This window comes from Canis aureus, chromosome 19, assembly GCF_053574225.1.
Source record: "Canis aureus isolate CA01 chromosome 19, VMU_Caureus_v.1.0, whole genome shotgun sequence".
In the NCBI taxonomy this organism is placed as follows: Eukaryota; Metazoa; Chordata; class Mammalia; order Carnivora; family Canidae; genus Canis; species Canis aureus.
This window is the reverse complement of record NC_135629.1, coordinates 40,197,060-40,222,713: the sequence shown is the minus strand read 5'-3', so window position 1 is coordinate 40,222,713 and position 25,654 is coordinate 40,197,060. Positions and strand designations below refer to the sequence as shown.

The 25,654-nt window shown below is 59.3% G+C and overlaps 5 protein-coding genes across 14 annotated transcripts; 2 read left to right on the top strand and 3 right to left on the bottom strand.

The window, feature by feature from the left end:
* The first annotated feature begins 308 nt into the window (after window positions 1–308).
* Window positions 309–8,898, top strand: SEMA3B (semaphorin 3B). Of its 4 annotated transcripts, none has more exons than XM_077858803.1 (19): window positions 309–477; window positions 1,537–1,586; window positions 1,855–2,040; window positions 2,741–2,898; window positions 3,039–3,101; window positions 3,506–3,625; window positions 3,705–3,798; window positions 3,952–4,071; window positions 4,952–5,097; window positions 5,189–5,300; window positions 5,417–5,486; window positions 5,564–5,708; window positions 6,029–6,248; window positions 6,496–6,587; window positions 6,683–6,724; window positions 6,964–7,121; window positions 7,226–7,281; window positions 7,364–7,503; window positions 7,963–8,898. In XM_077858803.1, exons 3-19 carry the CDS (start codon window positions 1,932–1,934, stop codon window positions 8,362–8,364), a joined length of 2,247 nt encoding a protein of 748 aa, XP_077714929.1. In that variant the 5' UTR covers window positions 309–477; window positions 1,537–1,586; window positions 1,855–1,931; the 3' UTR covers window positions 8,365–8,898. The 4 variants fall into 4 exon arrangements, with proteins under 4 accessions (XP_077714929.1, XP_077714928.1, XP_077714930.1 ...); XM_077858802.1 differs by having other exon boundaries at window positions 309–483; XM_077858804.1 differs by lacking the exon at window positions 309–477 and adding an exon at window positions 531–713.
* Window positions 8,899–9,090: 192 nt separating this feature from the next.
* Window positions 9,091–14,422, top strand: LSMEM2 (leucine rich single-pass membrane protein 2). 5 transcript variants are annotated; one of them, XM_077858814.1, is made up of 4 exons: window positions 9,091–9,519; window positions 12,859–12,969; window positions 13,054–13,239; window positions 13,414–14,422. In XM_077858814.1, exons 2-4 carry the CDS (start codon window positions 12,864–12,866, stop codon window positions 13,545–13,547), a joined length of 426 nt encoding a protein of 141 aa, XP_077714940.1. In that variant the 5' UTR covers window positions 9,091–9,519; window positions 12,859–12,863; the 3' UTR covers window positions 13,548–14,422. The 5 variants fall into 5 exon arrangements, with proteins under 5 accessions (XP_077714940.1, XP_077714938.1, XP_077714939.1 ...); XM_077858812.1 differs by having other exon boundaries at window positions 12,570–12,969; XM_077858813.1 differs by having other exon boundaries at window positions 9,091–9,533.
* On the bottom strand, window positions 14,046–20,095 carry IFRD2 (interferon related developmental regulator 2). Of its 2 annotated transcripts, none has more exons than XM_077858807.1 (12): window positions 19,837–20,095; window positions 16,890–17,009; window positions 16,719–16,803; window positions 16,489–16,613; window positions 16,246–16,403; window positions 16,033–16,083; window positions 15,764–15,942; window positions 15,573–15,678; window positions 15,107–15,244; window positions 14,893–15,021; window positions 14,714–14,809; window positions 14,046–14,576 (listed from the first exon to the last, which is right to left on the bottom strand). In XM_077858807.1, the coding sequence occupies exons 1-12, from the start codon at window positions 19,868–19,870 to the stop codon at window positions 14,496–14,498; spliced, it is 1,302 nt and encodes a 433-aa protein (XP_077714933.1). In that variant the 5' UTR covers window positions 19,871–20,095; the 3' UTR covers window positions 14,046–14,495. The 2 variants fall into 2 exon arrangements, with proteins under 2 accessions (XP_077714933.1, XP_077714932.1); XM_077858806.1 differs by lacking the exon at window positions 19,837–20,095 and adding an exon at window positions 19,116–19,392.
* Window positions 20,096–20,182: 87 nt separating this feature from the next.
* On the bottom strand, window positions 20,183–25,633 carry HYAL3 (hyaluronidase 3). 2 transcript variants are annotated; one of them, XM_077858808.1, is made up of 4 exons: window positions 25,502–25,633; window positions 21,093–22,003; window positions 20,597–20,686; window positions 20,183–20,481 (listed from the first exon to the last, which is right to left on the bottom strand). In XM_077858808.1, the coding sequence occupies exons 2-4, from the start codon at window positions 21,984–21,986 to the stop codon at window positions 20,215–20,217; spliced, it is 1,251 nt and encodes a 416-aa protein (XP_077714934.1). In that variant the 5' UTR covers window positions 21,987–22,003; window positions 25,502–25,633; the 3' UTR covers window positions 20,183–20,214. The 2 variants fall into 2 exon arrangements, with proteins under 2 accessions (XP_077714934.1, XP_077714935.1); XM_077858809.1 differs by lacking the exon at window positions 20,597–20,686.
* NAA80 (N-alpha-acetyltransferase 80, NatH catalytic subunit) lies at window positions 22,693–25,503 on the bottom strand. Its single transcript, XM_077860840.1, has 3 exons — window positions 25,317–25,503; window positions 23,860–24,009; window positions 22,693–23,734 (listed from the first exon to the last, which is right to left on the bottom strand). Exons 1-3 carry the CDS (start codon window positions 25,501–25,503, stop codon window positions 22,908–22,910), a joined length of 1,164 nt encoding a protein of 387 aa, XP_077716966.1. The 3' UTR covers window positions 22,693–22,907.
* Window positions 25,634–25,654: the final 21 nt, after the last annotated feature.

Genomic DNA, 25,654 nt, shown 5'->3' with positions numbered 1-25,654 from the left:
CTCCCCGCCCCAGCCCCGCAGCCTGTAGACCCGCTGTTCCTCGCCTCACCGGGCGGGGCTGGGGGGCCCAGGGCGGCCTCTCCTTGGCCTCCACGCCCCACCACCGCCCCACACCGCCCCACTGCCTCCCGGCCCTGGCGCCGAGTGCCCTGAGGCCTGACAGGGGAGGGGTCGCCCCTCCCCTGCGCCAGCTCCCCTCGCCCGGCCTGGCCACCGGCTCCGCTGGCCCGGGCGCCCGCCTGGTCACCCGATCCGCCCCGTAAACTTGACGGCGCGTGGGGCGGCGGCTCGGTGGAGGCGGGGGCGGGGGCTGCGCCTTAAAGGAGCCGTCGGAGGGTGCCCGGCGGTCCCCAGGCTTCTCCCCTTCGGGCCGCGGGGCTGGGGTGGCGGGGCACTGCCGCCGGCCGCTGGGGCGTGCAGGAAGGCAGCAGGGTGCTCTGCGGCGTCGCAGACCTCACGGGCTCAGAAGAGGCAGTGGCAAGTGTCATGGGGGGCCGGCGGGAGGTGGGAGTCCCAGCACGGCAGGGGTGGGGAGCTGTGGAACTGGGCGGGGGCCTGGGGGGAGCGATCTGGCCCGTGCCCTGGCAGTTGCGCCCCTTGCCTGACGGCACCCCGGGACCTTGCCCTACGCCCAGCACCTGCCCAGCCAGCTCTGGGAAGGACGGTGGGGACTGCAGCCAGAGGCTGGCCCCAGGAAGGGCCCTGGCTCAGAGGTGGGGGCTCAAAGATGTGGAAACCTGAGGGCGGAGGCAGGGGAGGGAGAGGCCCGGAGGCGGTAGAGGCGCGGAGAGGGACGCGGCTCACCTGAAGTGCGGGAGAGATTGCCCGACACCCCTGGCTCTCCCCGACTTGGTTCCTCTTGGGTCTGAAGTCTGAGCTCACAGAATTTCTGCGTAACCAGCCCTTCCAGGCCCCGGTGGGGAGCGAGAGGTCAACACAAAGCTGGGGCGGCCATCCCGAGGCTCCCCTCCAGCCCTGTCCCGCCCTGGGGCTCCTGCATAGACTCCTTCCGAGCGGTGGCTTTCAGGCGCATCTCAGAGTTGCAGGCAGTGATTGTTGCGGTTGTACTTGCTCACCTGCGTGTCCAGAGAGACACGCATACACTTGTGTGTGCACACACGTTCCCACACACATGTGTATGACGCACGTGTACACATGTATGCAAAGTACACACACCATGTATCTACACATGTAATACAAGACTCATGCCACACACTGTCACAGATCTGCACACATGTCTGCATACACCACACACACACACACACACACAACACAGATACAGATACACAAAGGGACCCTCAGAAACACACTGACAGGTGCCCACACCATTGGCTCCAGCCCCGAAGGTGCCTCTGTTTCTCTGTGGGCCTGTGGGTGCACAGCCACCTCCAGCCTGACCCTCTCCTGTCGCCCTTACTCCCATGACTGGTTTGTTTTGCTCATTGCACTTGGCGCCCTCTGAAATGACTGTACTGATCTGAGTCCTTGTTGGCATTCTGCCCTCTTCTGCATGGGGACCTTGTCTGTGTCCCCCAGTGTCCCAGGCTGGCATGAAGTAAGCGCACAGAGTTCGTGAATTAATGCCTGTGAGTGCCTACGGTGGGGGGGGGTTCCCCGGGAGGGTGACGTGGTGGGGCGGGCGCCTGCCAGTGTGGGGGTGACCCCAGGGTGTGCCCAGCGTGGGTGTGTCTGTGATTGTGGCCAGGCCGGGCACACTCAGAGGGAGGGGAGAGCTCGGAAGTGGAATGCGACCCCCCAGCCCCTTTCCCCAGGGGCTGTAATCTGATCCCTGGGGACTCCCCCCCCACCCCTAGCCTCCCGCCCTCGTCCTTGCTGCAGCTCCTTGTCTTCCAGATCCTGGGGCAGAGTCCAGGGCGGCTCAAGGCTCCTCCACACGCGCCCGCTGAACCCTGAGCACCCTGAGCCGCAGGATGGGGCGGGCCGGGGCCGCCGCCATGATCCCGGGCCTGGCCCTGCTCTGGGCAGCAGTGCTGGGGGATGCTACCCCCAGCCCCCCACGCCTTCGGCTCTCCTTCCAAGGTAGGTGCACCTGGCAGGCGGGAGGGCTCAGCTCTGGGCGGGCAGGAGAGGGGCCCAGGGTGGGTAGGGGACACTGCATTTGCTGTTGCCAAGTGCCACTGGCTCAGGTTCATCTGGGAGCACGCTCAGGCCATCTCCGGTTAACCCTGTCCTGGCCTCAGCCCCCACACTTTCGGTGCGCACTCTCCTCTTGCTTTCTGGGGAAGACCCCTTCCATTCCCTTGGCAACAGCTCCCACCTGTGTCCCATCTACTACCCACCCCCAGGGAAGCTGACGTGTGGGGGCCACTAGAGCCCCCTTCTAAACCCCCTACACAGGAGGGCGGTCACTGGTCACTAAGCAGTGGCATCATGCTGAGCTCAGGTTGGTGGCGGGGTTGGGGTTCTGGCTTTGCCGACTGGCTCAGCCTCCCCCAGCGCCTGGCCTCCCAGTGTGCCTGCCTGCAGACACTGCTTGCCCAAGCACGCCCCAGGAGTTCAACCCTCTCTCCCCTTGGAGGGGTGCTGCACTGCCCACCCTGGAAGCTTCACGCAGGGGTGGGCCTTTCTTCACCAGTGTGAACTCACACACTTGTAATCTCACATGTGTGTGGGCCAGGTCACATGTACAAGCATGACTTGTGAGAGAGGCAACAGGCAGGGTCTGGGGGGAAGCTTCCAGCATGGCTGGCCAACCCTCAGCGGGGTCCCCATCTTGCAGAGCTCCAGGCGCGGCACGGTCTCCGGATCTTCAGGCTGGAGAGGACCTGCTGTTATGAAGCTCTGCTGGTGGATGAGGAAAGAGGACGCCTGTTTGTGGGTGCTGAGAACCACGTGGCTTCCCTCAGCTTGGACAACATCAGCAAGCAGGCCAAGAAGGTGCCAGGGACCCCACCACCACCCTGCAGCCTCGGGGCTTCCCAGGCGGATGTCCACCCCCCACCCCCCAGCAGACACCCTCTGTGCAGAGACCCTGAAAAGGCTCTGACCTGTGTCCCATTCCCCTGATGTCCTCACAGCTGGCCTGGCCGGCTCCTGTGGAATGGCGAGAGGAGTGCAACTGGGCCGGGAAGGACATTGGTGTGAGTGCCGGCTTCCTGGAGTGGGAGTGGGGAGGCCAGCCCCTCACTTCGCAGACAGCAGCGCTAAGACAGAGGCCTGCCTGTTCTGGCTGGGATGGGGGCAGTGGGTCAAGATGGCTGAAGTTTGGAGGTAGTGAGTCAGGGTGGAGACTCATGTGATTCCTCCTGGGGGGCCTCTGAGTCACAGGGGGCAGTACAGGCCTATGTTTTTCTTCATACCCTTCTGGTGAAGGGTGGGCTGTGCTGGTCAGCAAGGTGCACCTCGGTCCCTGCAGCCCATGTGGGTGCCTGTCTGGACTGATGCAGAAGAGAGGAAGGGGTGAGGTGCCCCTGGTGAGCTGGGACCCCTGAAGGCTGCCTCCCTGGGGGAGGCCTCATTGTCCCTTCCCCGGCTCGCCCGCTAGACGGAGTGCATGAACTTCGTGAAGTTGCTGCATACCTACAACCGCACCCACTTGCTGGCTTGTGGCACAGGGGCCTTCCACCCAACCTGTGCCTTTGTGGAGGTGGGCCACCGGCTGGAGGTAAGGCCAGAGCTAGGCACAGAGGGAGGCTGGGAGGTGAAGAAGGGCCAGGAAGTAACAATGGCACCCCGCCTCCCAGGAGCCTGTGCTGAGGCTGGATCTTCGAAGGCTAGAGGACGGCAAGGGCAAGAGTCCTTATGACCCAAGGCATCGGGCTGCCTCCGTGCTGGTGGGTGAGTCCAAAGGCTGGGGGCCCATCAGAAACTCTAGACCCTCCTGAGAGCCCCAGGGATCCCCTCAGGGCCTCACCAACTCTACAGGCACCCCACACACACTTCCCACTAAGAGTCCTCAGATTGGCTAAACAGCCCTCACCCTATATGCAGGAGAAGAACTATACTCAGGGGTGGCTGCAGACCTCATGGGCCGGGACTTCACCATCTTCCGCAGCCTGGGCCAGCGTCCAAGCCTCCGAACAGAACCACACGACTCCCGCTGGCTCAACGGTGAAGGGTGGGAGGGGCTTTTGGGAGGGGGCCCTCATCCCCGACAGGACAGGCTAGGTGCCGAGTCAGGCTCCTAAAGGAAGTGAACAGCGGGTGCAGCCGGGTCCCACCAGGCTTTTACCATGCATCCAGCCCTGTGCTGGGCACTGTGGTTGCAGGGCAGACAAGATGTGCGGCCCATGCCCTCTCTCAGTTCGCAGACCTCAGAACAGATACATGGTCAGGTTGCTTCCAATGGCCACGAGACCAGTGATTGCACAGACAGAAAGGGAAAAGGAGACCAGATAGTGGTGGTGGGAGATCGAGAAAGGAAGCCACTCCGCAGAGAGAGGGGTGAGCTAATTCCCAAAGCACGGCAGGATTGAGGGAATAGCATTCTGGGCAAAGAGGACAGCTCGCACAAAGAATCCGGGGCAGGAACAAGCCAAGGAACAGACTCGCGAGAGGAGAAAGGGTAAGGGGTCTGCACTGTCAGGGGCCGGAGTCCTTTGTTATAAGAGAGAGGAGACCGAGCAGAGTGTTCACAGCAGGAATGGAGGCATGTGCTTCCTGCCCAAGAGGAAGATTCACGGGAGAAAGTAAAACTGACCCGCAGTCTCCCCTCCTTTCTCTGCCCACCGGCCTGGGGACCTGTCCGGGTGAGGTGGGAGGCTGTCTCGGTCTCTGCTGCCCTCTTGTGGCTGCTGCTTGACTCACAGGCCCTGATCCTCCAGATTCTGTGGGATGCCAGCACCATCCCAGTGAACTTGGTCCTGGGGGCTGGCTGGTCAGGTACTGCCCCACAGGCTTCTGGGGGCACCACAGGAAGGAGAGGGAGTGTGTATGGGTCTCATGAATGGCAGGGCCGGGACCCTGCTGACCCCACACCTCCTGCTGCTAGAGCCCAAGTTTGTCAAGGTCTTTTGGATCCCAGAGAGCGAGAATCCCGACGATGACAAGATCTACTTCTTCTTCCGGGAGTCGGCAGTGGAGGCTGCACCGGCACTGGGACGCCTGTCTGTGTCCCGTGTTGGCCAGATCTGCCGGGTGAGGAGTCCCTGGGCCACATCTGGTGACCATGCCCCTGTCCTCTTGCCTGTCTGGGCCTCCCCCTCACACCCTCTGATTGACCCTGCAGAATGACGTGGGCGGCCAGCGCAGCCTGGTCAACAAGTGGACCACGTTCCTGAAGGCACGTCTGGTGTGCTCAGTGCCAGGTGCCGAGGGTGACACGCACTTCGACCAGCTCCGTGAGTGCCAGGACTGGAGGATGGAGTTGGGGAGAGGGTGTGCCAGGGCCCAGACTCAGGAGCCAGGCTTCCCAGAGGGCTGTGTGCCCTCCCCCAACGAGGCCCCTTCCCCACAGAGGATGTGTTCCTGCTGTCCTTGAGGGACCGCTGGAGCCCGCTGCTCTACACTGTCTTCACCACGTCCAGGTGAGGGGCGGGAGGTAGGGGCGGGGCAGGTCCAGGCTCTCCTGGGCCTCTCACTGTGCTTCCGTCTTCCCTTCCAGCACCATCTTCCAAGGCTCTGCAGTGTGTGTGTACAGCATGAACGATGTGCGCCGTGCATTCCTGGGGCCCTTTGCACACAAGGAAGGGCCCATGCACCAGTGGGTGTCCTATCAGGGCCGAGTCCCCTACCCCCGGCCAGGCATGGTGCGTAGCCCCAGGATTCACACCACAACCCACTTAAAGTCTCAGGAGTGGAGAACTTGGCCTGGGGTTTTCTTGGTGAATGTGGTTTCTTCCTTTTGTTCTGGGCAGATAAACATCACCTTCATCAGATAGGGCTTCCAAGAGAAAGGCCGCATTTCCCCCTAAGACTCCCAAGGGCAAGGCTGGGTCTGCTCTCTTCGGATTCCCAGGGCAAGGCTCTGTCCGTTAGCACCCCCCCACACTCCCAGTTCCTGCAGGTCTCTTGTGGGCTTCCCAGGCCCTCATACCCACATCCCTGTCACGCCTCCCCCATCTCCCAGTGCCCTAGCAAGACCTTTGGCACCTTCAGTTCTACCAAGGACTTTCCTGATGACGTCATTCAGTTTGCCCGGAACCACCCGCTCATGTACAATTCGGTCCTGCCCATGGGTGGGCGCCCTCTCTTCCTACAAGTGGGTGCTGGGTACACCTTCACCCAGATCACTGCAGACCGTGTAGCAGCTGCTGATGGGCACTACGACGTCCTCTTCATTGGCACAGGTCAGTGTCCCCCCATGACCACTCATAAAACCCAGTCTGGACTCTGGCCTGTCAGTGGAAGCTGCCCCTGTCCAGTCTCATCTCCACATCTTTGCCTGGGTTATGCCCCCATCCCCTTCTGGATGCTGCCCTTATTGTTCCAACCCACATTCTTCACCCACCCAACCACATGCTCAGGGTAAAGGCCTCAGGAGTGAGGGGACCCCCAGCAGGAGCTATCAGGGAACACTCCTTCTCAACCTTGCAGATGTTGGCACAGTGCTGAAGGTGATCTCAGTGCCCAAGGGCAGCCGGCCTAACGCGGAGGGGCTGCTCTTGGAGGAGATGCACGTGTTTGAGGTGAGGCTTAGCCCCCTCCGCCCCGCCCCCCAGCTGCCTGGAGTAACTGCACCCCACTGATGCCTGATCCCAGCACTCCTCCTCCTCCTTCTCAGGATTCGGCTGCTATCACCAGCATGCAAATCTCTTCCAAGAGAGTAAGTGACCAGAAGGCTTGGGGGTGAAAGGGCCCAGTGCGTTCCCCGGGTGCCCCCCAACCCCCACGTCTCCCTTGGTAGCTCGAAGCCCTGGGTTGGAGTTTAGGTTCCGCCTTCGTAGACTGTGTGACCTGAGACCTCAGTGTTCCAATCTGTCAAGTGGGGTGAGGGATCTCTGACCAATGGGAGGCGGGCACAGGGCTGCCTTCGGTCAGCCCGGAGCCCCTCGTGCCCCCTAGCACCAGCTGTACGTAGCCTCGCGGAGCGCGGTGGCCCAGATCCCCTTGCACCGCTGTGCTGCCCACGGCCGCGCCTGCGCCGAATGCTGCCTGGCGCGTGACCCTTACTGCGCCTGGGACGGGGCCGCGTGCACGCGCTTCCAGCCCAGCGCTAAAAGGTGGGCAGGGTTGGGGGCGGGCCGCCCAGAGTACTGTGCCCCTGGCTGCGCCTGGCCGAGTGAAGAAGGGCTCACGGAGGTTCCATGTGGCCCCCTCCCCGCAGGCGGTTCCGGCGGCAAGACGTGAAGAATGGTGACCCCAGTACGCTGTGCTCAGGCGGTGAGTGCCCCGGCTGCCCCACTTCTCCGCCCTTGCTGACGCCCCACCCTGCCCGAACCTGACAATCCCTTGCGCTCCGCAGACTCGTCCCATCCCACACTGCTGGAGCGGAAGGTGTTCGGTGTGGAGGGCGGCAGCGCCTTCCTGGAGTGTGAGCCCCGCTCGCTGCAGGCACGCGTGGAATGGACCTTCCAGCGCGCGGGGGAGGCGGCCCGCACCACGGTGAGCCGCTGCCCCTCGGCTCGGAGCAGGCCCTTGGCCCGCCCCCGACATCCAGGAGAGGCCCCGCCCCAGCCTAGACCAGGGGCGCCCCGCCCCGCCCTAGCCTAGCCCCAGCGCTGGACCAGGTCGGCCCCGCCCAACCAGCCCGCTTCTGTCATTTGGTCCCTGACCTGCACGCCACACCCTGGGGAGGCCTCAGCGCGCCTAACTAGACTCCTGACACCCCCTCCCCCATCCGAGAGGAGCCCTGCCCCGCCCCCATGTCCAGGTGAGCCCTCCCCGTACGGGGATCCACTTTTGGATCCACTTTTAGAACACCGGTCCCAGGGCACCCAGCCTTCAAATGCGCACCTGCGGCCGCCCCTTTCCTTGCCCCTCCGCCTCTCCTGGTCCGGCCTGGAGCCCGGTTTCCCTGTTCCCGACCCTGACGCCCACGCCTCCCGCTGGCCCGGCCTGCAGGTGGCTGCGGAGGAGCGCGCGGAGCGCCTGCCCCGGGGACTGCTGCTGCGCGGGCTGCGGCGCGGGGACTCAGGCGTGTACCTGTGCGCAGCTGTTGAGCAGGGCTTTTCGCAGCCTCTGCGTCGCTTGGCGCTACACGTGCTGAGTGCTGCGCAGGCCGAAAGGCTGGCCCGGACCGAGGAGGCTGCGCCCGTCGCCCCTCCGGGCCCCAAGCTCTGGTACCGGGACTTCCTGCAGCTGGTGGAGCCGGGCGGCGGCGGCGCTGGCTCCCTGCGAATGTGCCGTCAGCAGCCGGAGTCGCGCCCACCCGCTCCCGAGTCGAGGAGGAAGGGCCGAAACCGCCGAAGGAACGCCCCGGAGCCGCGCGCCGACCGGGGGCCGCGCAGCGCCGCTCACTGGTGACTCGGTCGTCCACGCCGGGTACAGGGAAGGAGGCCACAGGCTGGAGGGGGAGGCCAGACCCTGGGGGACGCACCGCTGGGGGGCCCGGCGCACTGGCCCCTGGACGATGGATGATGGAGACCCCGACCGACAGGCCCTAGCCGAGGGGCTGCCTCGCCGGCTTATTTATTAACAGAGGATAACCCTTGAATGTAGCCCCGGGAGGGGCGGCCCAGGCCTGGCACAGGGTCCTGTTGGTGTGAGGAGACAGAGAAACAGGGCTTCCGAGCAACGACCTGGGTGGAGGAGGTGCCTGGAGTGCCCACCCTGGGGGAAGGACCTCCTCCCTGGGCAATGAGCAGAAAGCTGTGAACAGGCTGAGCGGGTGGGGGGGGGGCAGGCCAACTGTACTAATGCAATAAACACATTATCAGCCGAAGCTGGAATGGCCCCAGTGGACAACCACTGTGTGGCCTTGGGCAACTTCCTACTGGTCTCAAGAGCTCCTTTCTGCTAAGGATCCTGTGGTGAGGATTAAAAATGGTTTCCATGTGACTGAGTGGATTCTGTGGGGCCTTTTGGGGTCCTACTGACATACACAGTATATTCTGAATAATATGATTTCTTGGCAGAGTGCTATGAAGAAAATGAAATTTGGTGATATGTAAAATAATGTGACAAAGCATTGCTGAGGGGTTGACATTTGAGCTAAATGACAAGGAGCCAGCCCTGGGAGTAACGGGGGGAGGGGGGTGTGTGTGTGTGTGTGTGGGGAGCATTCTAGGAAGGAATAGCCAGTGCAAAGGCCCTGGGATGGAAACAAGGTTGCTATGTGTGAGGAACATCAAGGAGGCCAGTGATATAATGAAGTGATGGGTTTGGGATGTATTAGGAGGTAGAGCCCATTATTGTCTTGCTTTGTCCCAATTGGGAAGGAGGGCCTTGGGGTGCAGTAGCAGAGGGTGGGCCCTAAGCTCGGCCACTTACTCCTTTCAAGGGTAAAGTACCATGTCTCCTCGAATGACACTGTGTGACTTGTATACCCTTGTTAGGAGAGGAAGGATCTAACCTGCATTATATTAAGTGCTTCTGACATGTGGCTATATTTCCATCTTCATGTATCCTGTGCCAGGGAGGAACCATTGTCATTCCTGTTTTATGGATGAGAAAATGGAGGTCAGAGACATAAGGTTGTAAGCTTATTAATATAATAGAAATACTAATCTTCAATCTAACTTTGCCTACTGACCAACATGAGTACCTACAGGTATATGTGTGTCTGCCCTCTTTGGGGGTCTCAGAGCCCTCATGGCCCTGGGCTCCAGTTATTCATCACCCCAATCCCTGGGGTCAGCAAATCACACAGTGCTTGATGACCCAGCTTTGAGTAGGGGTCTTTAGGGGTGGAGAGGCGCAGGGCTTCCTTACAGATCTTGGCTGCCATGCAGGGCATCGCTGGAGGTAAACATGAGGTAGCTTGTCTGGATAAAGACACCAAGGCCTGTGCATATGTAGGGGAGGCAGGATTCCCCAGGAAAGACCCTGGACACGTGCATTAGATGGGCTCTTGTTTGGGCTCCATCACCAGCTAGCTAGGCTGGCCCATATGGGTCACTCCACCCCTCCCATGGTTGAGAGCTGCCCCCTCTAAATATAGCCCAGTGGGCTGAGCTCAGGCCTATTTTAGGCCCAGGCTGGGAGGTGGCTAGCCTTCCCCAGGCTCTGAGGAGCCACTGCTGCCTCCATCCTGTCCTGCTCCTGGGTGCTATTATCAGCCCCTCAACTGCCCACCGCCCACCATGCCTGAGGAGACAGAAGGTAGGAAAGGATTATGGGGGAGGGCAAAGCTGCAGGCCTATGACCCTGGGAACCACGAAGAACCACGGAGCAACCCTGCCCCATCCCACTGACCTTACTTCCTTGACTAGTCCCCAGTCACCATGTCCCAGCTTGAGTAAAGGGACTTGCCCCGTGTGCATGGAGAAACAGCTTACGTCTAGATCCCCACCTAGCCTCAGGCCCTGGTTGTCTCCTCTGCTAAGGACAGGGAAGGTTTGGCTGGCGGAGTGGGGTGGGGGGCTTCCCAGTTTGGGGGTAGTTAACTACAGGCTATGCTCAAGTGGGCGTGCGCAGGGCAGACGCCTAGCTAGTTCAGCTCTTCATTCAGGGAGGAAGCTGGGATCCAGGGCGGGCAGTGGTTCCAGGAAGCATTTGGGCATGTGGCCCAGAGACTGCGAATGGATAGATCTCTGGCCTCCTCCAACTTGGGTCTAAATGGACCCAACCATTAGCTACTTGGAATCCCTCAGCTTCGCCAGACTGACAGCTAATTAAGACTTTGGTGCCACTAGCCTAACTGCTCCACTGCATGCAAGGAGTACAGAGGTTCAGAAGGGCCAGAACAGGGACAGCCAGATTCTCCACTGCTCCAGGTCGGTCCAGCTGGTCAACTCCTTTATTACATTTTCAACATTTCAACTGAATGGGAGGGGCCCAGCACCCAGGAGTGATGGGGAATGTTTGCTTCCTTTTGGGGTTCTAACAACATTTACAAAAACAACAACAACAAAAAAACATTTACCATGTTTTTCCTGGGAATGAACAGAATCTGAGTTCAATTTAGAGTATAGGGTAAGCAGAACCAAGTACAGAGAAGAATTTAATATGACCCCCAGCCCACCACCCAAACATGATTGGCAGCATCCCTCGGTTTGCTTTGGAGCACGTCAAGGGCCAGTTTCAAGCAAATCACAAAGGCCAAGTTACTGTTCTGAAAGTGATAGACTCAGAGTCCAATCACCCTTGCCCCTTTCAGGAGGCGTTATCTCAATGCTCCCTACTTTATTACCTAGCATCCAGCTGGGTATCTGGAGGTTCAAGAGGCCAAGATTGAAAAAAAAGAAAAAGTTAAAAGAAAATATAATTTTTAGGGATGCTTGGGTGGCTCAGCGGTTGGGCGTCTGCCTTTGGCTCCTGGGGTCCCGGGATGGAATCCCACATTGGGCTCCCTGCATGGAGCCTGCTTCTCCCTCTGCCTGTCTATGTCTCTCATGAATAAATAAATAAAATCTTTAAAAAAAGAATAAAATATTAAAAATATATAATTTTTAGATATCACAAAATACTTTTTAAAAGATTCTATTTATTCATGAGACACACACACACACACACACAGAGACACAGGCAGAGGGAGAAGCAGGCTCCATGCAGGGAGCCCGATGAGGGACTCGGTCCCAGGTCTCCAGGACCACGCCCTGGACTGAAGGCAGCGCTAAACTGCTGAGCCACTGGGGCTGCCCTCACAAAATACTTTTGATGGGTCTAAAAATAAGTAAAATCACAAGAAAGTAGAGACCCCAGAGATTAAGTGGGCAGAAACTGGGAATGGAAGAGGGCACTCCAAGGAAAGAAACCCAATCGAATAGGTCAAGAAAGGTCTTTCTCATCCCCAGTTTGGCAAACTTGTACACATGTAATTTTTTTTTTTTTTTTAATGATGAAAAGGCCTAATGGTGGCGATGTACACATTTGGGGGCTGTGGACAGTCATTCTGGACAGTCTGATGATGGCTTAAGAGAAAGTCCAGGGCAGCCTGGGTGGAACAGCGGTTTAGCACCACCTACAGCCCAGGGCATGGTCCGGGAGACCCGGGATGGAGTCTGCCTGTGTCTCTGCCTCTCTCTCATGAATAGATTAAAAAAAGAAAAAAAAAAAAAAAAAAAAAGAGAGAAAGTCCCTACTCTTTAAACCAGTAATTTTGCTTCTAGGGAGTCTGTCCTTATTAAGGATTAGGAAATTGGGAAAACCTTCATACTCAGTGATGCATGTCCTCTCCTAGGGGTTATTAACTTTTGAAGGGAACTATAAACAACCTAAATGCCCAGGCAGCCTCAAAGGGAGGCCTCAGAAGCATGTGGAACAGCTTGATAACAAAGGCAGGTGTCCTATTATGATGTTGAATGAAAACAGCAGGGTTCACAGAAGTACAGCCAAATCGCAAATCACAGCTGAGTCCTTAAAGCAGAGCAAAGGCCACAAGGGACAAGCACCACCTAGTGAGGATAAGACTGCTTCTGCCCTGGGGGTGTGAAGGTGCTGGCACTGGGTCTGGCCTGATGGCTAACTCACAGGGTCCAGGGTCTGCAGGGGAAACTGACAGGAAGAGGCAGGGATGAATTTCACGCACTGTGGGTTTGGTCTTCCACGACTGATAAACTCTTCTCTAGGAACGAACGAGCAGGCAGAGGAAAGCCTGAAAGTCCTTCCGGTGCTTGGAAAAACCAAAGTGACCAAGTCAAATGCACCTCTTGCTACTGTGGGTGTTAACAAGTCTGTGGGATCCTGAGGTCATCCTGGCTCCAAATCAAGGATCATCCCCCGAGATGGTTTTAGGGCCTTAGGAGCCAGTGACTTTTCGTCCTTTGCCATCTTCTCTGAGCCCCTGCTGCTGCTGGAAGCCACCTACAAGGGAGGGGGGTGACCTGCTGGCTGCTCAGCTCTGCATTGTCCCAGCAGACACCATGGCACTGACGCAGAGTCCGAGGAGCAAGGCACCACCAGCCCCCAACCACATAGAGGAGGTGCGCCTGCACCAGGTGGAATCCATCAGCGACCTACACAGCGGAGGTGAGGGGGGTCAGGACAGTGGGACTGACATGCTGGGAGGGGGTAGAAGGCAAGTACCACCCCTACCCTCCTGACGCCCCATAGGTTCGCTGCACCCCTATCTGGCCGAGCAGGTGCAGCCGTGGGACGAGCTACTGGGCATCTTGCCACCATCGCTGTGTGCCCAGGCTGGCTGCAGTCCTGTGCAAGGCCGGGGAGGCTTCCTGTTGCTGCTGGCATTGCTGGTGCTCACCTGCCTGGCTCTCGCCATCCTGGCTGTCTATCTGAGCGGTAAGGCGGATGGTGCAAGGGGCAAGTGGGAACAGAGGGCCAGGATCTGGGACCGGAGGGCCCTTCTGCACACCTGGAGGGAGCAGCTACAGAGGCTGAGGCAGTGAAGGGGGGGGCAGGGAGGTGTAGGGTGGCACGTGGTCTCATCACCTCCATTCTCGCCCGCCCACCCAGTGCTGCAGAGTGAATCTCTCCGCATGCTGGCACACACACTTCGCACTCAGGAGGAGACGATACTCAAACTCCGGCTCGCCAGCCTCAGCCAGCTGCGGAGGCTCAACTCCACTGAGGCCCAAGCACCCAGCTGAGATACCACTTGGACCTGGGGGTTGGGAGGGTGTGTGTGTGGGGAGGAATAAAGTGGCCACTGGCAGGTTTCTCCTGACCCACTGCTCCACACTACTTCCTTGGTGAGGTTTTTGTACATGAGTCTAACCTGACCCCACAGCTACCTGCCTCTCCTGTCTTTGGGCTAGGCCTAGCCAAGTTTTCTGGGGCCAAGGACCTGCTTTGGGTGGCCCAAGGTCAGAGGAAACGACACCAGCCTCCTGGCTCCTTCTGTGGCCTGTCAGCAGCCTCTGGCTTCCCCCAGATAGCAGGTTCAGAGTCTAGAAATAGCTGCCCCCCCTGCTCAACTGCTCAAACCCTGCCATGCCTCCCAGCAGGGGTCGGGCCTCAGCACTCAAGCAGGCAGAGCTGAGTATGGGAAAGAGGGCCACCTGAGGAGACGGTCTGGGAGGGCACAGCTGAGATGGAGACAGGGGTGGTGGATGAGAGGGCAGGCAGAAACACCCAGAGCTAAGGGCTGCAGAAGGCTGAGCAATCAGTTTAATCATCTCTAATAATCTTTACAAATCAGCATATAGATCCATTCCATGTAGCCTCACCTCCCCACCTGTTTTGGCGCCATCTGTCCAGATGCCATTCCCTTCAAGAAAGTGGGTCATCCCATGGGAGCAGGGCCTGAGAAAGGACAGAAAGGGACAGCCCTCCTGCTGTCTGCCCCACGGCTCTGGGACAAGCACACATTTGGTCTGGCCTGAGACAGAGCAGGGAAAGGCCACAGCGTCGTGTGCAGGGGCAAGGGGCCAGGATCCCGAGTGCCCTGGCCTCCAGCTACCCATCCCCATGTCTGTTTTTGGTTTTGTCATTAAAAAAATAAAGCGACAATTCCTGGCAGGGACCAGTTGTTGCAGTGTCTTCTGTTAAAAACACAGGCACAGGTGTGGACCGTCTCCTCTTCAGTGGGCCCCACCTCAGAGGATGTCTGCCCGCTTGTCCCGCACACGGCTGCGCGCCTTGGTTCGGGCTTTGAAGGCAGCCGCGTTGTATAAGTGCTGGAGTGGGGACAGAGAGTGAGGACCTGGTGAGCCAGGCAAGGGGAGGCCCAGGGCTTTTCCTCTAGCCCTTGCACAGCTCTAGGCCTTTTGGCCACAGGAGCGGAGGGAAGAGTAAGGGGCCCAAGGGCGCAAACCTTCTCAAAACGTGAGATCTTGCAGGCCTTCAGGGCAGTGGCATCCAGCACCAGCACAGGGCCCAGGCCAAAGATGTCACGGAGTAGCTCATTGTTCTGAGGATGAAATGGGCAGTGAGCTGAGACTGGTCCCAAATAGCCAAGCCGGGTACCCCCCCACCCCCCACCTGCCTTCCCACCTGGAGGTGGTGGTGCAAGCCTGATCCCAGCACGTCCTTGAAGGCGGCGTAGATGCGGCGCCGAGCCCAGCTGTCTACATAGAGCACCTCGAGACCAAAGCGTACCGACTCTTCCTCACACTCACCACCCTGCAGTGTGGAGGGACCCACAGGACAGGGCTTGGCAGCTGTGCCCAGGGAGCACTCTTACCAGGACACAGGCTCTCACACGTACCTCAACGAAGTGCAGCACGGCGCGGAAGGTAGAGCGCTGCCGCCGGCGGTCAGCCTTGGCACGGTATTTGTTGCTGTCGGTGGCCAGGGTCCGCAGGGTGCCACAGAGGGCCTCCATGTCCTCATAAATAAAATCCTCCTGCAGTGGGAGCAACAGAGGGTGTGTGAGCAGAGGCCCAGGCTCTGTAGGCTCTCAACATGGGTTTGCCCAAATCCTTTCTTACACAGAAATGGTTACCTCTTCCACCTGGCCCCCAGGAATCCCTTCTTGGCCCCTGCCTGAGCCAGATACCTCTGCTCAGAGCCCCTACCATGGCACCCGGCCTCTGAGCCTGTATTAGGGCTACCTCCCCTCCGTAAGGATCTGAGGCTGCCCTATCTTCTGTGGTGTCCCCTGCGTCCAGCCTAGGTTGGACAGGTGGTGTCGGAAGGCCCCCTCCCTTCCCTTCCCCCCGACCCCCTCACACCTCAAGGTCCCGGGCAAGCTCAAAGAGCAGTGCGATGGTCTCGCCGGCAGCGATTCGCAGGTTCACGCTTTCGCTGGACAAGAGCTGGGGCAGCCGGGGCAGCTGCCTGGGGAAGGGGCAGGCTGAGCTATGTCTGGGTTAGGGGCCTCTTCACCTTTCCCCTCCCACTCGCAGAGAGCAGTCGCTCTTACCTGTCCAGGATGTGGCTGATGTGGGTGCTGGGGCAGACGGTGAGGAGCAATGCCCAGGCTTGCAGGGCAGCACAGAGCAGGCCGTGCAGGCTGGTGGGGACCACAGGGGCTGTGGAGCCACCCGTACCACACGACCGGCTGAAAACACCTTCCAAGCAGTTGAGGCAAGACACCAGGTCCTAAGGACACAGGGAGCCAGTGGGAATGGCTCAGGGGCAGAGCTGGGGCCTAGGTGCTCTCTTACCTGTGCCCAAAGGCCACTTACTTACCTGGACATCGGCAGCAGCCACATAGCACCCCAAGCCAAGAGCAGAAGCGCACTGTTGGAAGGGGGGCAAAGCCATGCCATGGTCAGAGAGTGAGCCTGGGTTCCCGGCCACAGGGCTTACCCTTAGAGTAAGGGAGCCTCAAGGCAGGTGGAATCCACCTCTCTGCTTGGGGATTAGGGGAGCGAAGGGTGTCACAGGGCAGGAAACACTCACATGGAGCCGGGCGGCAGGGCTAGCTGTGCCATCACTGAGCACAGAGACCAGGAGGGGCTGCAGGCTGTGAAAGAGCTCCTCGCCCTTGGGACCCGGGCCCAGCTGCACACAGAGCAGGCCTAGCACGGCAGCGGCCAGTGCCTGTTCCTCGCCCTTCCCTGCAGGAATGCTTTCCAGTGAGCCCAGGCAGCAAGAGTCAGGACCCAGCCAGTTCCAGTCTCCCATGAGCCCCCAGGGCCCAACCTTTCTTGAGGCACTTTTCCAAGGCATCGGCCAGCGTGAGGCGGCGCTCCAGCAAGAAGTCGGGGAGTAAGCGGGATGCCAGGGCCAGGCGAAGGCTCTCAAGAGCACCCTGCCGGGTCTTGGCACTGGGGGATGAAAAAAGGGGATGCTGTGGGCCAGCCCTACCGGGTCACACTTGGCACAAGCTGAGCAGGGACAAGGGTGAAGGGCTGGCTGGCAGTCAGGGGTACCTCTTGTCTGTGAGGCAGTCCACATACTCCTTCAACTTCTCCTCAAGGTCCTCCTGCTGGCCCTGCTCATCCACGGCATCCCCCCCTGCAAGGCCAGCTGGTCAGCCCTGCGTCTTGCCATACCCCAGGGAATCCCCACAAAGTCCCTGCCAAACTCCCGCCCACTCTCACCGAGGCTGTCCTCTGCTGTGGTGCTAAGAAGGCTGGGGCATTCACTGGTGGTGCTACGGGCCTCACTGACAGCCTCATCCTCACTGGAACCTGAGTCCGCTTGGGTACTGCTCCGGGTACCTGGGGAAGGTTGAACACACTGTGGTAACACTTGGCTTGCCTCCGTTGATGAGCGATGGCAGGGGGTGCCTCACCCAACTTCATGACCCCACAAGAATAGAATCTTGCCCCTCAGAGATGAGAAAACAGAGACTGAGGTGGGAAGCACAGGGGCTGAGGCAGGGGCCATTGAACCGAAGGAGGAGAAAGGGAATGAGGTCCATCAACTGGAGAACATCAGGCACTAGGCCCAGCCTACGAAAACCTGGCAGGCTTAGTGAGTAGAGCCTCCCCTCCCTGAGCCTACAGCCGGATTTAAGGAGACTGGGCCTGGTAGAGGAAGAAGGTGCTGCATAGGCCCCACCTAGGCCTGTGGCTGAGCCTGGAGTGGGAGCCTATCTAGGCAAATCCCAGGGGAGCTCAGCCATTAGCCCAGATTATGCCTAAAACTGGCCAGGGCAAAGGTCAGAAGCTTAATTATATAATCTGTATGTATAGAACCATATAGACAGATACAGGATTCAAATTCCAGCTCCGTATTTTAAAAGGTGTGTAACCAAGTTAAGTGCCTAGCCTTTACTCCCTCAATTTCTTCACCTACACAACAGAGACGCTAAAGGACCTCTTTTGGCATAACAATCGAAGACAATAACTAAATAAACAACTAGTTATGGCTCTTCTGTGGGCCGACAGCATCAATCTGCCTTGGGGCAGAGGCCAGCTCCTAGTGGATGGGGTGGGGGGGCTTCAAACATACTCTTCTTTTTTTTTTTTTTTTAAGATTTTTTTTTTTAATTTATTGAGAGAGAGAGAGAGAGAGAGAGAAGCAGAGGGAGAAGCAGGCTTCATGCAGGGAGTCCGACGCTGGACTCATCCCGGGTCTCCAGGCTCACACCCCAGGCTGCGCTAAACCGCGGCGCCACCGGTGCTGCCCAAACATACTCTCTTCTGAGCTCCCTCTGACCATCCCAGGCCTTTAGCCCTGGGTGAATGGACACACCCTGGGTGAATGCTGACCCTGAGAAATGCAGAAAGTGGAGTGGCCCCTGACCACATGAGTCCCTGAAAATAGGTAAACACGGGAGAATGTCAGGGTCAGCAAAGCTGGTATACTCCTCCGTATGGGTGCTGCCCAGGGCCAGGGGCTGACTTTGGCAAGGGCAGCTGCTGCAGCAGAGCCCCAGATGGGTTCTGGTCACTAGGCTGGTCCCACTTCTCAGGAACTACATACTCCACGTGCCTGCTGGACAAAGTCCAGCATGCATACAGGCCTCTGTTCATCTCTTACTACCTTAACCAGCCAAAGCAGCCCCAGCCTCTCATTTGCTCCCTCCAGATGCCAGGCCTTTGCACAACTTTTTCCCTCTGCATAGTGCACTCTTCACCTTCTCAGGATTCACCCAGAAGCTCCTCGAGAATTCCTTGGTTCCTATCTGGGGCTGACACCATTTAGTGAACTTGTCTTCCAGCACCAGTCCTTCTGGAATGTCCCTACCCTCTTAAGACATCCATCCCCACACTCACGTCCCATTAGGGTTGTGGCCAAGTCTGAACTCTGCCTAGAAGGTACAATATTCCTGCACAGTAAACATATGTGTTTACTGCACCAAGACACACTCCTGTTCAAAACTGATAAGTCTCAGGACTGCCTCAGGCTGCAGGGCACTCCCCAGCCCTCTCGTGCCAGGCCCACCAAACCCCGAATCCTGAAACTTCCCTATCGCTGCCCCCCACCCACCTCGGTACCCCCAGACAGGCTAGGCCTCCCACCAATTTCCTAGTCCAGTCCAGGAAAGAACCAGGGAGTGGCGAGGGGGCAGGCTTCCTGCTCCGTCGGGCGGTTTGTCCACCACAGGAGGCAACCTGGATGGAGCGGCAATGGGGATACTGTGGCGAGGAGGCGCCCACCGCTTTAGGGCCAGTAACGCGAGCTCCTGAGCAAGCAGCACGCTCAGGTTGGACACCCACGTGGCCGCTGCCTCCTGGGGCACGTGTCGGCCGCGGGGGAACTGGGGACGCAGCGCCAGGTTGGTCGGGGCAGGAGTCTTCGCCCAAGACCCTCGGGGACACCGACGGGTAAGCCACGCAGGATCCCCACTCGTGGCTCATTAGCTGCTCTCCACTTACCCGCTCCGCGGCGCTGGCCGCCCTTGCGGGGCGCGCTACCCTTACGAGCGCGGGGCATGCCGGGAATCAGGAGCGCGGGCGCGCGGAGGGCGCGGGGTCAGGGACCCGGCGGGCGAGGGCTCCAGATCGGCCAGACGCGGGCCGGTGGGCTAAGCTGAGACTTGGGCAGACGACGGGAGCCACACGCCACATGCGACACCATCTTCGCGAGGCGCCCCGCCCTGCCAAAAGGGTCGGAGCGCCCCGCCCTGCCAAACGGGTGGCCGGGAAGGCGAGTTCTTGGCCATTGGGTTCAGACCCACAGCCACGCGGCTGAAACTACTAGTCCCAGGAGGCTGCGCGCGCAGATGACTGCCGGCCCGCCGGGCGCAGAGCACTCCGGGAATTGTAGTTTACTCCTGAGACCCAAAAGCCCACGACGCTCTAGCTGAACTATGCACCCACAATACCCTGCGTACACCCACTCCCTCCTCCCGCGCCAATGTACGTCCAGGCACGGTCGTTAACTCTGAAGCAGCCGCCTTGGAGCCGCCTACCACGGCAGGCAGGCTATCTCTCGGTACTTGAGGCTGGACATTCACGACGGGAAGAACGTGGAGCTTGGTAGAACTGTGTGAACAGTCAAACCTTAGGCAGTGGAAGAAAAAGTGACTTTATGATGAAGCAGAGGACAGAAAACAGCTTAGCACTTACAGACCTGAGCCAAAATCTTGGAGCCCACCTGTCCCTGGACGGGTCTCCTGTGACCTCTCCATGGACCCAGTGAGGAGTTGGAACAGAACTCTCGGCTGGCAACCCTAACCATCTGGAACGCTGACTCTCCCTGGGGCTGTTTCCTTATCAGAAGGGTTCAAGTGATCTCAGACGACTTTTGGTTTTAAAATGGTATAACCAAAAAATAGTAATATAAAATGGTGTAAACATCTTTTTCTGGCCCCTTCCACTTCCCAGGGATCCCATGGGAAGCTGGGAAGGTGTATGGGAAGACTGACCATAAACTGAATAGGACAATAGTGGGACAGAGTCCTCCCTCCAGGACTGGAAAAATGGCAGCAGGGACAAGAGACTCAGAGGCAGGTAACTTCTGGCTTTATGCTGCTTATTCAGGCCTAGCTGCAGGCCTGGGCTCCTGGCAGGTAGGGCCAGCCCAGCCCGGATAACATCGGCAACTAAAGGACTCCCAGGCTCCAGGGCTGCCATCTGGCTGCAGGTGCAGAAAGGCTTCCAGCTGTCCTCCATCTTGCCAGGCACAGCGCCCATGGCCATGGCACTGCTGGTGACTGCAGGCTATGGCTGCCCTGGTCACGTTGATTACATAGGGGCCCAGGGTGTCCACTAGGTAGTCACGGAGATGCCAGCACTTCTCCTGAGGAGAGGAGAAGGATGTATCAATGCTCCTGCTCCATGGCTCTGACATGGTCTTTCCCCCAACCCTGGGACTCCAGCATGGGTTGCATGGCAGGTTGGAGGGCAATGATCACCTCAGAGCTGGAGAAGCTCAGGTCCCCCCAGAGCACCACGCCGGCTGCCCCTAGTGCTGCACTCACACCAATGGTCTGCACAAGGTCATCCTGGAGGCAAAGAGCTGCTAAGCCAGGACTGAGCTGGCCAGATCCATCTGGGCCTACCTCTACCTTCCCAGGAAATTTTCTGGTTTGTTGTTAGGATCTGATTCCACCTTTAGAGTAAGGTTTCTTGGCACTTAGCCTCTGAGTGGCTTCTCAGGTCCTCCACTCAGAGAATGTCTCCCCTCAGACCAGTGCTCCAAAGGCTGGGCTTCGCCTTCCCCCTCAAGATTTTCCAAGGCAGAGGCATATTTCCATTTCAGATGATCCAGGATAGGATAGGACCTCCCCATTAAGACCTAGATCAGGGCCTCCCCATCAGACTCCCCTGGGCAAGGGTATTCTCTTCAGACCTTCCTAGGACAGGGCCATCCTTCCCCACTCAGACCTCTAGATCTCAACTTTCACTCACCTGGGACAGGAACCTCCCAGTGCTCCGATATGTGAGGCGGGCATAGGCTAGGACAGGCAGGGGATGTGGGTGCCCAATGAAAGCTACACGGAAGGCCTCCTCCAGGCGGTATCGGACAAATGCCTGGTGGTGAGTAGGTGGCAGCCTGGGTGGGAGGTAGATGCTAGGGAAGAGGGCGCTGGAGGCAGCCCAGAGCCAATGAAGTTGGGTGTTGCGGGCGAGAGCAGCTGGGTGGCAGTGGCCTGTATAATTGGAAGCAGTACCATGCCAGCCATTGCTACAGGCTGGGAAGCGATAGAAGCCCCAGAACCCATGGGGCTGCAGTGCCTGGCCCAGCCTCAGTGTGTCCTCCATCAGGGCACGGGCTGCCCGTTCAAAGCCAGCACGGGCCTTGTGGAACTGCTCCTGGGGGTCCAGGTGGGGGAATACCCGTTGTGCCCAAGCCCATGAGGCTGCCTGATAGGCTCGGCGGCGGCCCCAGTTCCCAGCCCAAAGTGGGCTCCATTCCTCCCAGTCTAGCACTGCCAAGCCAGTGAAGCCACGACCTAGGCTTCGATGGATCTGGTAGGCAGCCCGGGCCAGGTGGCGGTCAAGAGGGACAACCTGGGGGATGCCCCCATTGTGAGTTATGCCCCTGGGTCCAAGGTAGGGATAGAGGCCGAGCTGGTTCTTGTAGAAGATGGTGATGTTCTGGCCACGGAAACGCTGGCCACGGTTGGCTGTGATGCCCAGGGCCTCTAGTGGCAGGTGCACACCAAAGCGGGTCTTACAGTGTGCTGAGGGTATGTTCCATAGCACAGAGAAGGGGCGTTCAGGAGCCCACAGGGGAAGCTGGTCAAACCCCAGGCACAGGGCCACTCCAAGCACCAGGGCCAGGCCCAGCCGCATGATCATGCCCCAGGGATGGAAACCTGCAGGAGAGAGGGGCTGTGAGCTTAGAGGCCATGGCCATGGCTGCACCTTGCACATAGCAGGGAAAGTCAGGAACATTCCCCCAACTACTCCCAAGGATGGGTGGGGGGGGCAGGGAAAGCATGGTCCCCAGGTGGTCCTCCAGCCCTCTCAGACCAGCTATGCCATATATCAGCCTGGGCAGCTCCCCTCCCATGCTTCCCGTCTCTGTCACGGCACCACTGCACCCTCTGGTGCATTGCCCATTCACAGCACTCACCAGGCCCCTTCTGTCCTCTGTCCACCTTATTCTCTGCCCCAAGAACTTAACACCCTCCCCCTTGCCTGGTTTAACTCCTCCTTAGTGCTCAGGTCTCTGCTGTGACAACATCTCCCCCTGATCTCCAAATGGACTGAGGGCACTCGCGCTCCACTGTCCAACATAGATCCTGCCACTGCACACCTGTCTACCTAGTTGCCCATTGCCTTGGTCCAGCCTAGGGCCTAACATACAGTAGGCACTCAGTGGATGGTGATGAGTGAATGTGGAAGGGAACAAACATCTTGTCACCTGGGCCTGGGAGAGTAAGAGAGGCAAAGGGCAAAGGTGTCCCTTTATCCATGGCCCCAGGACCAAGGTGGATCTAGCAGATCTCACAGAGATAGGGGATCTAAGATGAGGCTGGGTCAACAAATAAACTGTCACAGCCACACCCAACAGAAGCCTTTATTCCACCACGTTGTCAGCTCTGAGCCACAGCTATGGAGCAATCAATCTCCCAGCCCCACTGGCACTCAGGAAGTGTGGTCAGGCTAAAGCTGTCCCCAGGGGCTAGAGCCTGAGGTATGGCCCATGGGCTGAGGCTGGTAGTGTCCTAAGCAGTCCATCGACCCTGAAGGACAGTGCCCTGCCCTGGGTAGCCCTCAGATGTCCTTTTCCATCCAGAATATGGGGCATCCTCTCAGATCCTGGTACTGAGTCTCCAGCAGGCTTTGTGGAGGGAGCCCAGCGGGAGGTGGGAGAGAGGAGGTCAAGGGCTCAGGCAGGGGAGGGGGTGGTGGCAACGATGGCCCCTTGTGGGCTCTTGGGGCAGTTTGGGCAGTTACACTAGGAGCCTTGTAGGGTGGCCGGGGAGAGGGGGCTCTGGGAAAGGCCCTGAGCAGGGTGGCAGATAGCCGTCGGCTAGTGAAGACTAGGCCCTGCACAGGCTCACCCAGGTGATAGCCCAGGTGGGCATAGAACTGCAGCTGGTCGTGGGTGGTGAGGTGCAGCCGGCGGAAGCCCCGGGCCTGAGCAAAATCCTCCAGGCCTTCCATAAGGCGGCGACCAAAGCCGCGGCCCCTCAGAGCCCGGGCCACCACCACTGTCTCCACTAGGAGGCTCTGGGGCCGGTCCAGCACCCGTGACAAGCGGGCATGACCCACCACAATGGGGGCTGCCTCGGGTGTGGGGCGGGGGCTCAGCAGCATCAGGCAGAGGGGGAAGGCATCTGAGGACTGGCCCAAGGAGTGCAGGCGGGAGGCACGGCTGCGGGGCCACTGCTCATTGATGAGGTCGGCACAGGCATCCAGGAGCTCAGGTCGGCAGTGCACAGGCTCCAGGGTCAGCTCAGCCAGGCTGGGGACGGGGGTCTCCTCTGGCTGGTGTGCGGGCTCCAGGGTCAGCTTGGTTGAGCCAGGACTGAGGGTCATCTCTGGATGGCATGCAGAACCCGGGGTCAGCTCAGCTACCCTGGGGCTCAGGGTCAGTTCTGGCTGGTGTACAGGATCCAGAGTCAGCTCGGCTGGGCTGGTACTCAAGATCAGCTCTACCTGGTGTGTAGGGTCTAGGGTAGGGGCCAGCTTTGGTGGGCCGGGGCTCAGAATAAGCTCTCACCTACATGTAAGTTCCGGACCAGGCTCAGCTGAGTCAGGCTAGGAGCCAAGGTCCTCTCCTGCTGGGTTGCAGGTGTCTCACTCGCAGGCTGGAGATTAAGGGTACAGGCTCCAGACACTGGGATCTCCTCAGAGCCCAAAGGTGCTCTTCCTGTGGACAACAGCCATGCTAGGCTGTGCCAAGACGGAGGACAGACAGGATTGGGGCAGGGAGGGCCTGACCAAGTGCTAGGTAAGCCATGCGACCTGGAACTGGTAAGCTACACATTGTCCCCATACTCACCTGATGGCACAGGTGACCTGGAGACCATCCCCTATACCTGACTCAGGTGGACAGCAGAGAAAATAGGGTGTCCTGCCCTATATAGGAGGGAGGCCGAAGGCTAAAGGCTGGGAAGAACCCAAAGGTCCTGGCCCCAGCCTGCTGTGGCTACAACTTTGTCCTCCACAGGACAGTGGATTTAGCTTATACTGTCTTGGCTGGCTGGCCATCAGACAAAACACGCAAGCTAGGTGCCATGACCCTCTACTTAAACCTACCCAAGATTCCCTTTGGAAGAAGAGCAGCTCCCCGTCCCTTCCTTTTCCCTGCATTCTAGGTCCCAGCCTTTCTGACCACTTGGACCATGCCTGCCACCTGACTGATCCTCAGGCACCACTCACCCACCCATTAGAATCGGTTTTTCCCCTTCCTGAACCGGCTTTCCTGCCAGGAGCACAGAGCCCATGCCCCCTCCCCAACACTGCGCAGCTTGGGACACTTTGCTTGGGCACAGACCCAAGTATCCCCTCAGATGGGGCTCCAGCAGCAATGGCAAGGGGCCTAGCTCAAGGTCCCACAGCAATGTGGCTCTTGCAGGCTTGGTTCCCCATTGGCCTGAGTTTCATAGTCACCCTAGATAAGGACCACAGCTTCCTTCCTAAATCCACAAGGGTGTCCAACGGCCACCAGGTTGGGGGCTCAGGCCTCCTGCGCCTAACCCCCATTGTTTGCCCTTCCTACCCCAGGCCCTGCTGCCAGGAGGGTCCATGCTGGGGGTGGTGTTTCTGGCGGTAGGGGGTCCACTGGGCCTCACCCTTCTACTCACCTGCTCCAGAGGACGTCTTGGCTCCCCTTCGCCACCTCCCCAGAGTCCCCTAAGCTTGAGGCCAATTCCACACGGCACAGGTAGGCATGCACAGGGAGGCGTCTCCTCCCCTCCCCCACTACACACACTCAGAGGGCCGAACGCCCCTCACCTGCACCAGCCGCCTCCGCAGCTGCCTCAGCCCTGGCTGGACCCAGAGGGAGGAAGCCCCAGGATCCGCCCCCAGGCTTGGAGCCCCAGACTTCCCCGCGGGCTTAACCCTTTCGGTGCCGACCCCACCCATTGTGAGGGGGGCTCCTGTGTCCTCAGAGAGAGGCAGGAAGGCTCTCCTGTACCTCGGTTTCCCCCTCCCTCCTAGTGGGTGACAAACCGTTGAGTCTTGGGGGGGTACTTCGGGAGCTTAGCTGGGTGGGTGTGGCTCGGCACGCTCTGGGAGGGAACGACAGACGCAGGGAGGGCGTGCGGGACGACACAGCCACTCGAGCGCCGCACGCGTGGGGAGGCGGGGGGCAGGGAGAACGAACACGCTCCGAGGGGGGACGGGGAGGTACTGACATGCTGAAGCCAAGGTCCGGGATGCTCCGCGTCCTCGCTGGGCTCCGGCCTGTTCCCGCTCTGTGGCGCGCACCCGGCCGGCCTCCCGCGCTGCCCCTAGCGGTGCGGCGGACGCACTGCAGCCGTCGCGGCCCGCGCCGCCCCGCCTGAGGC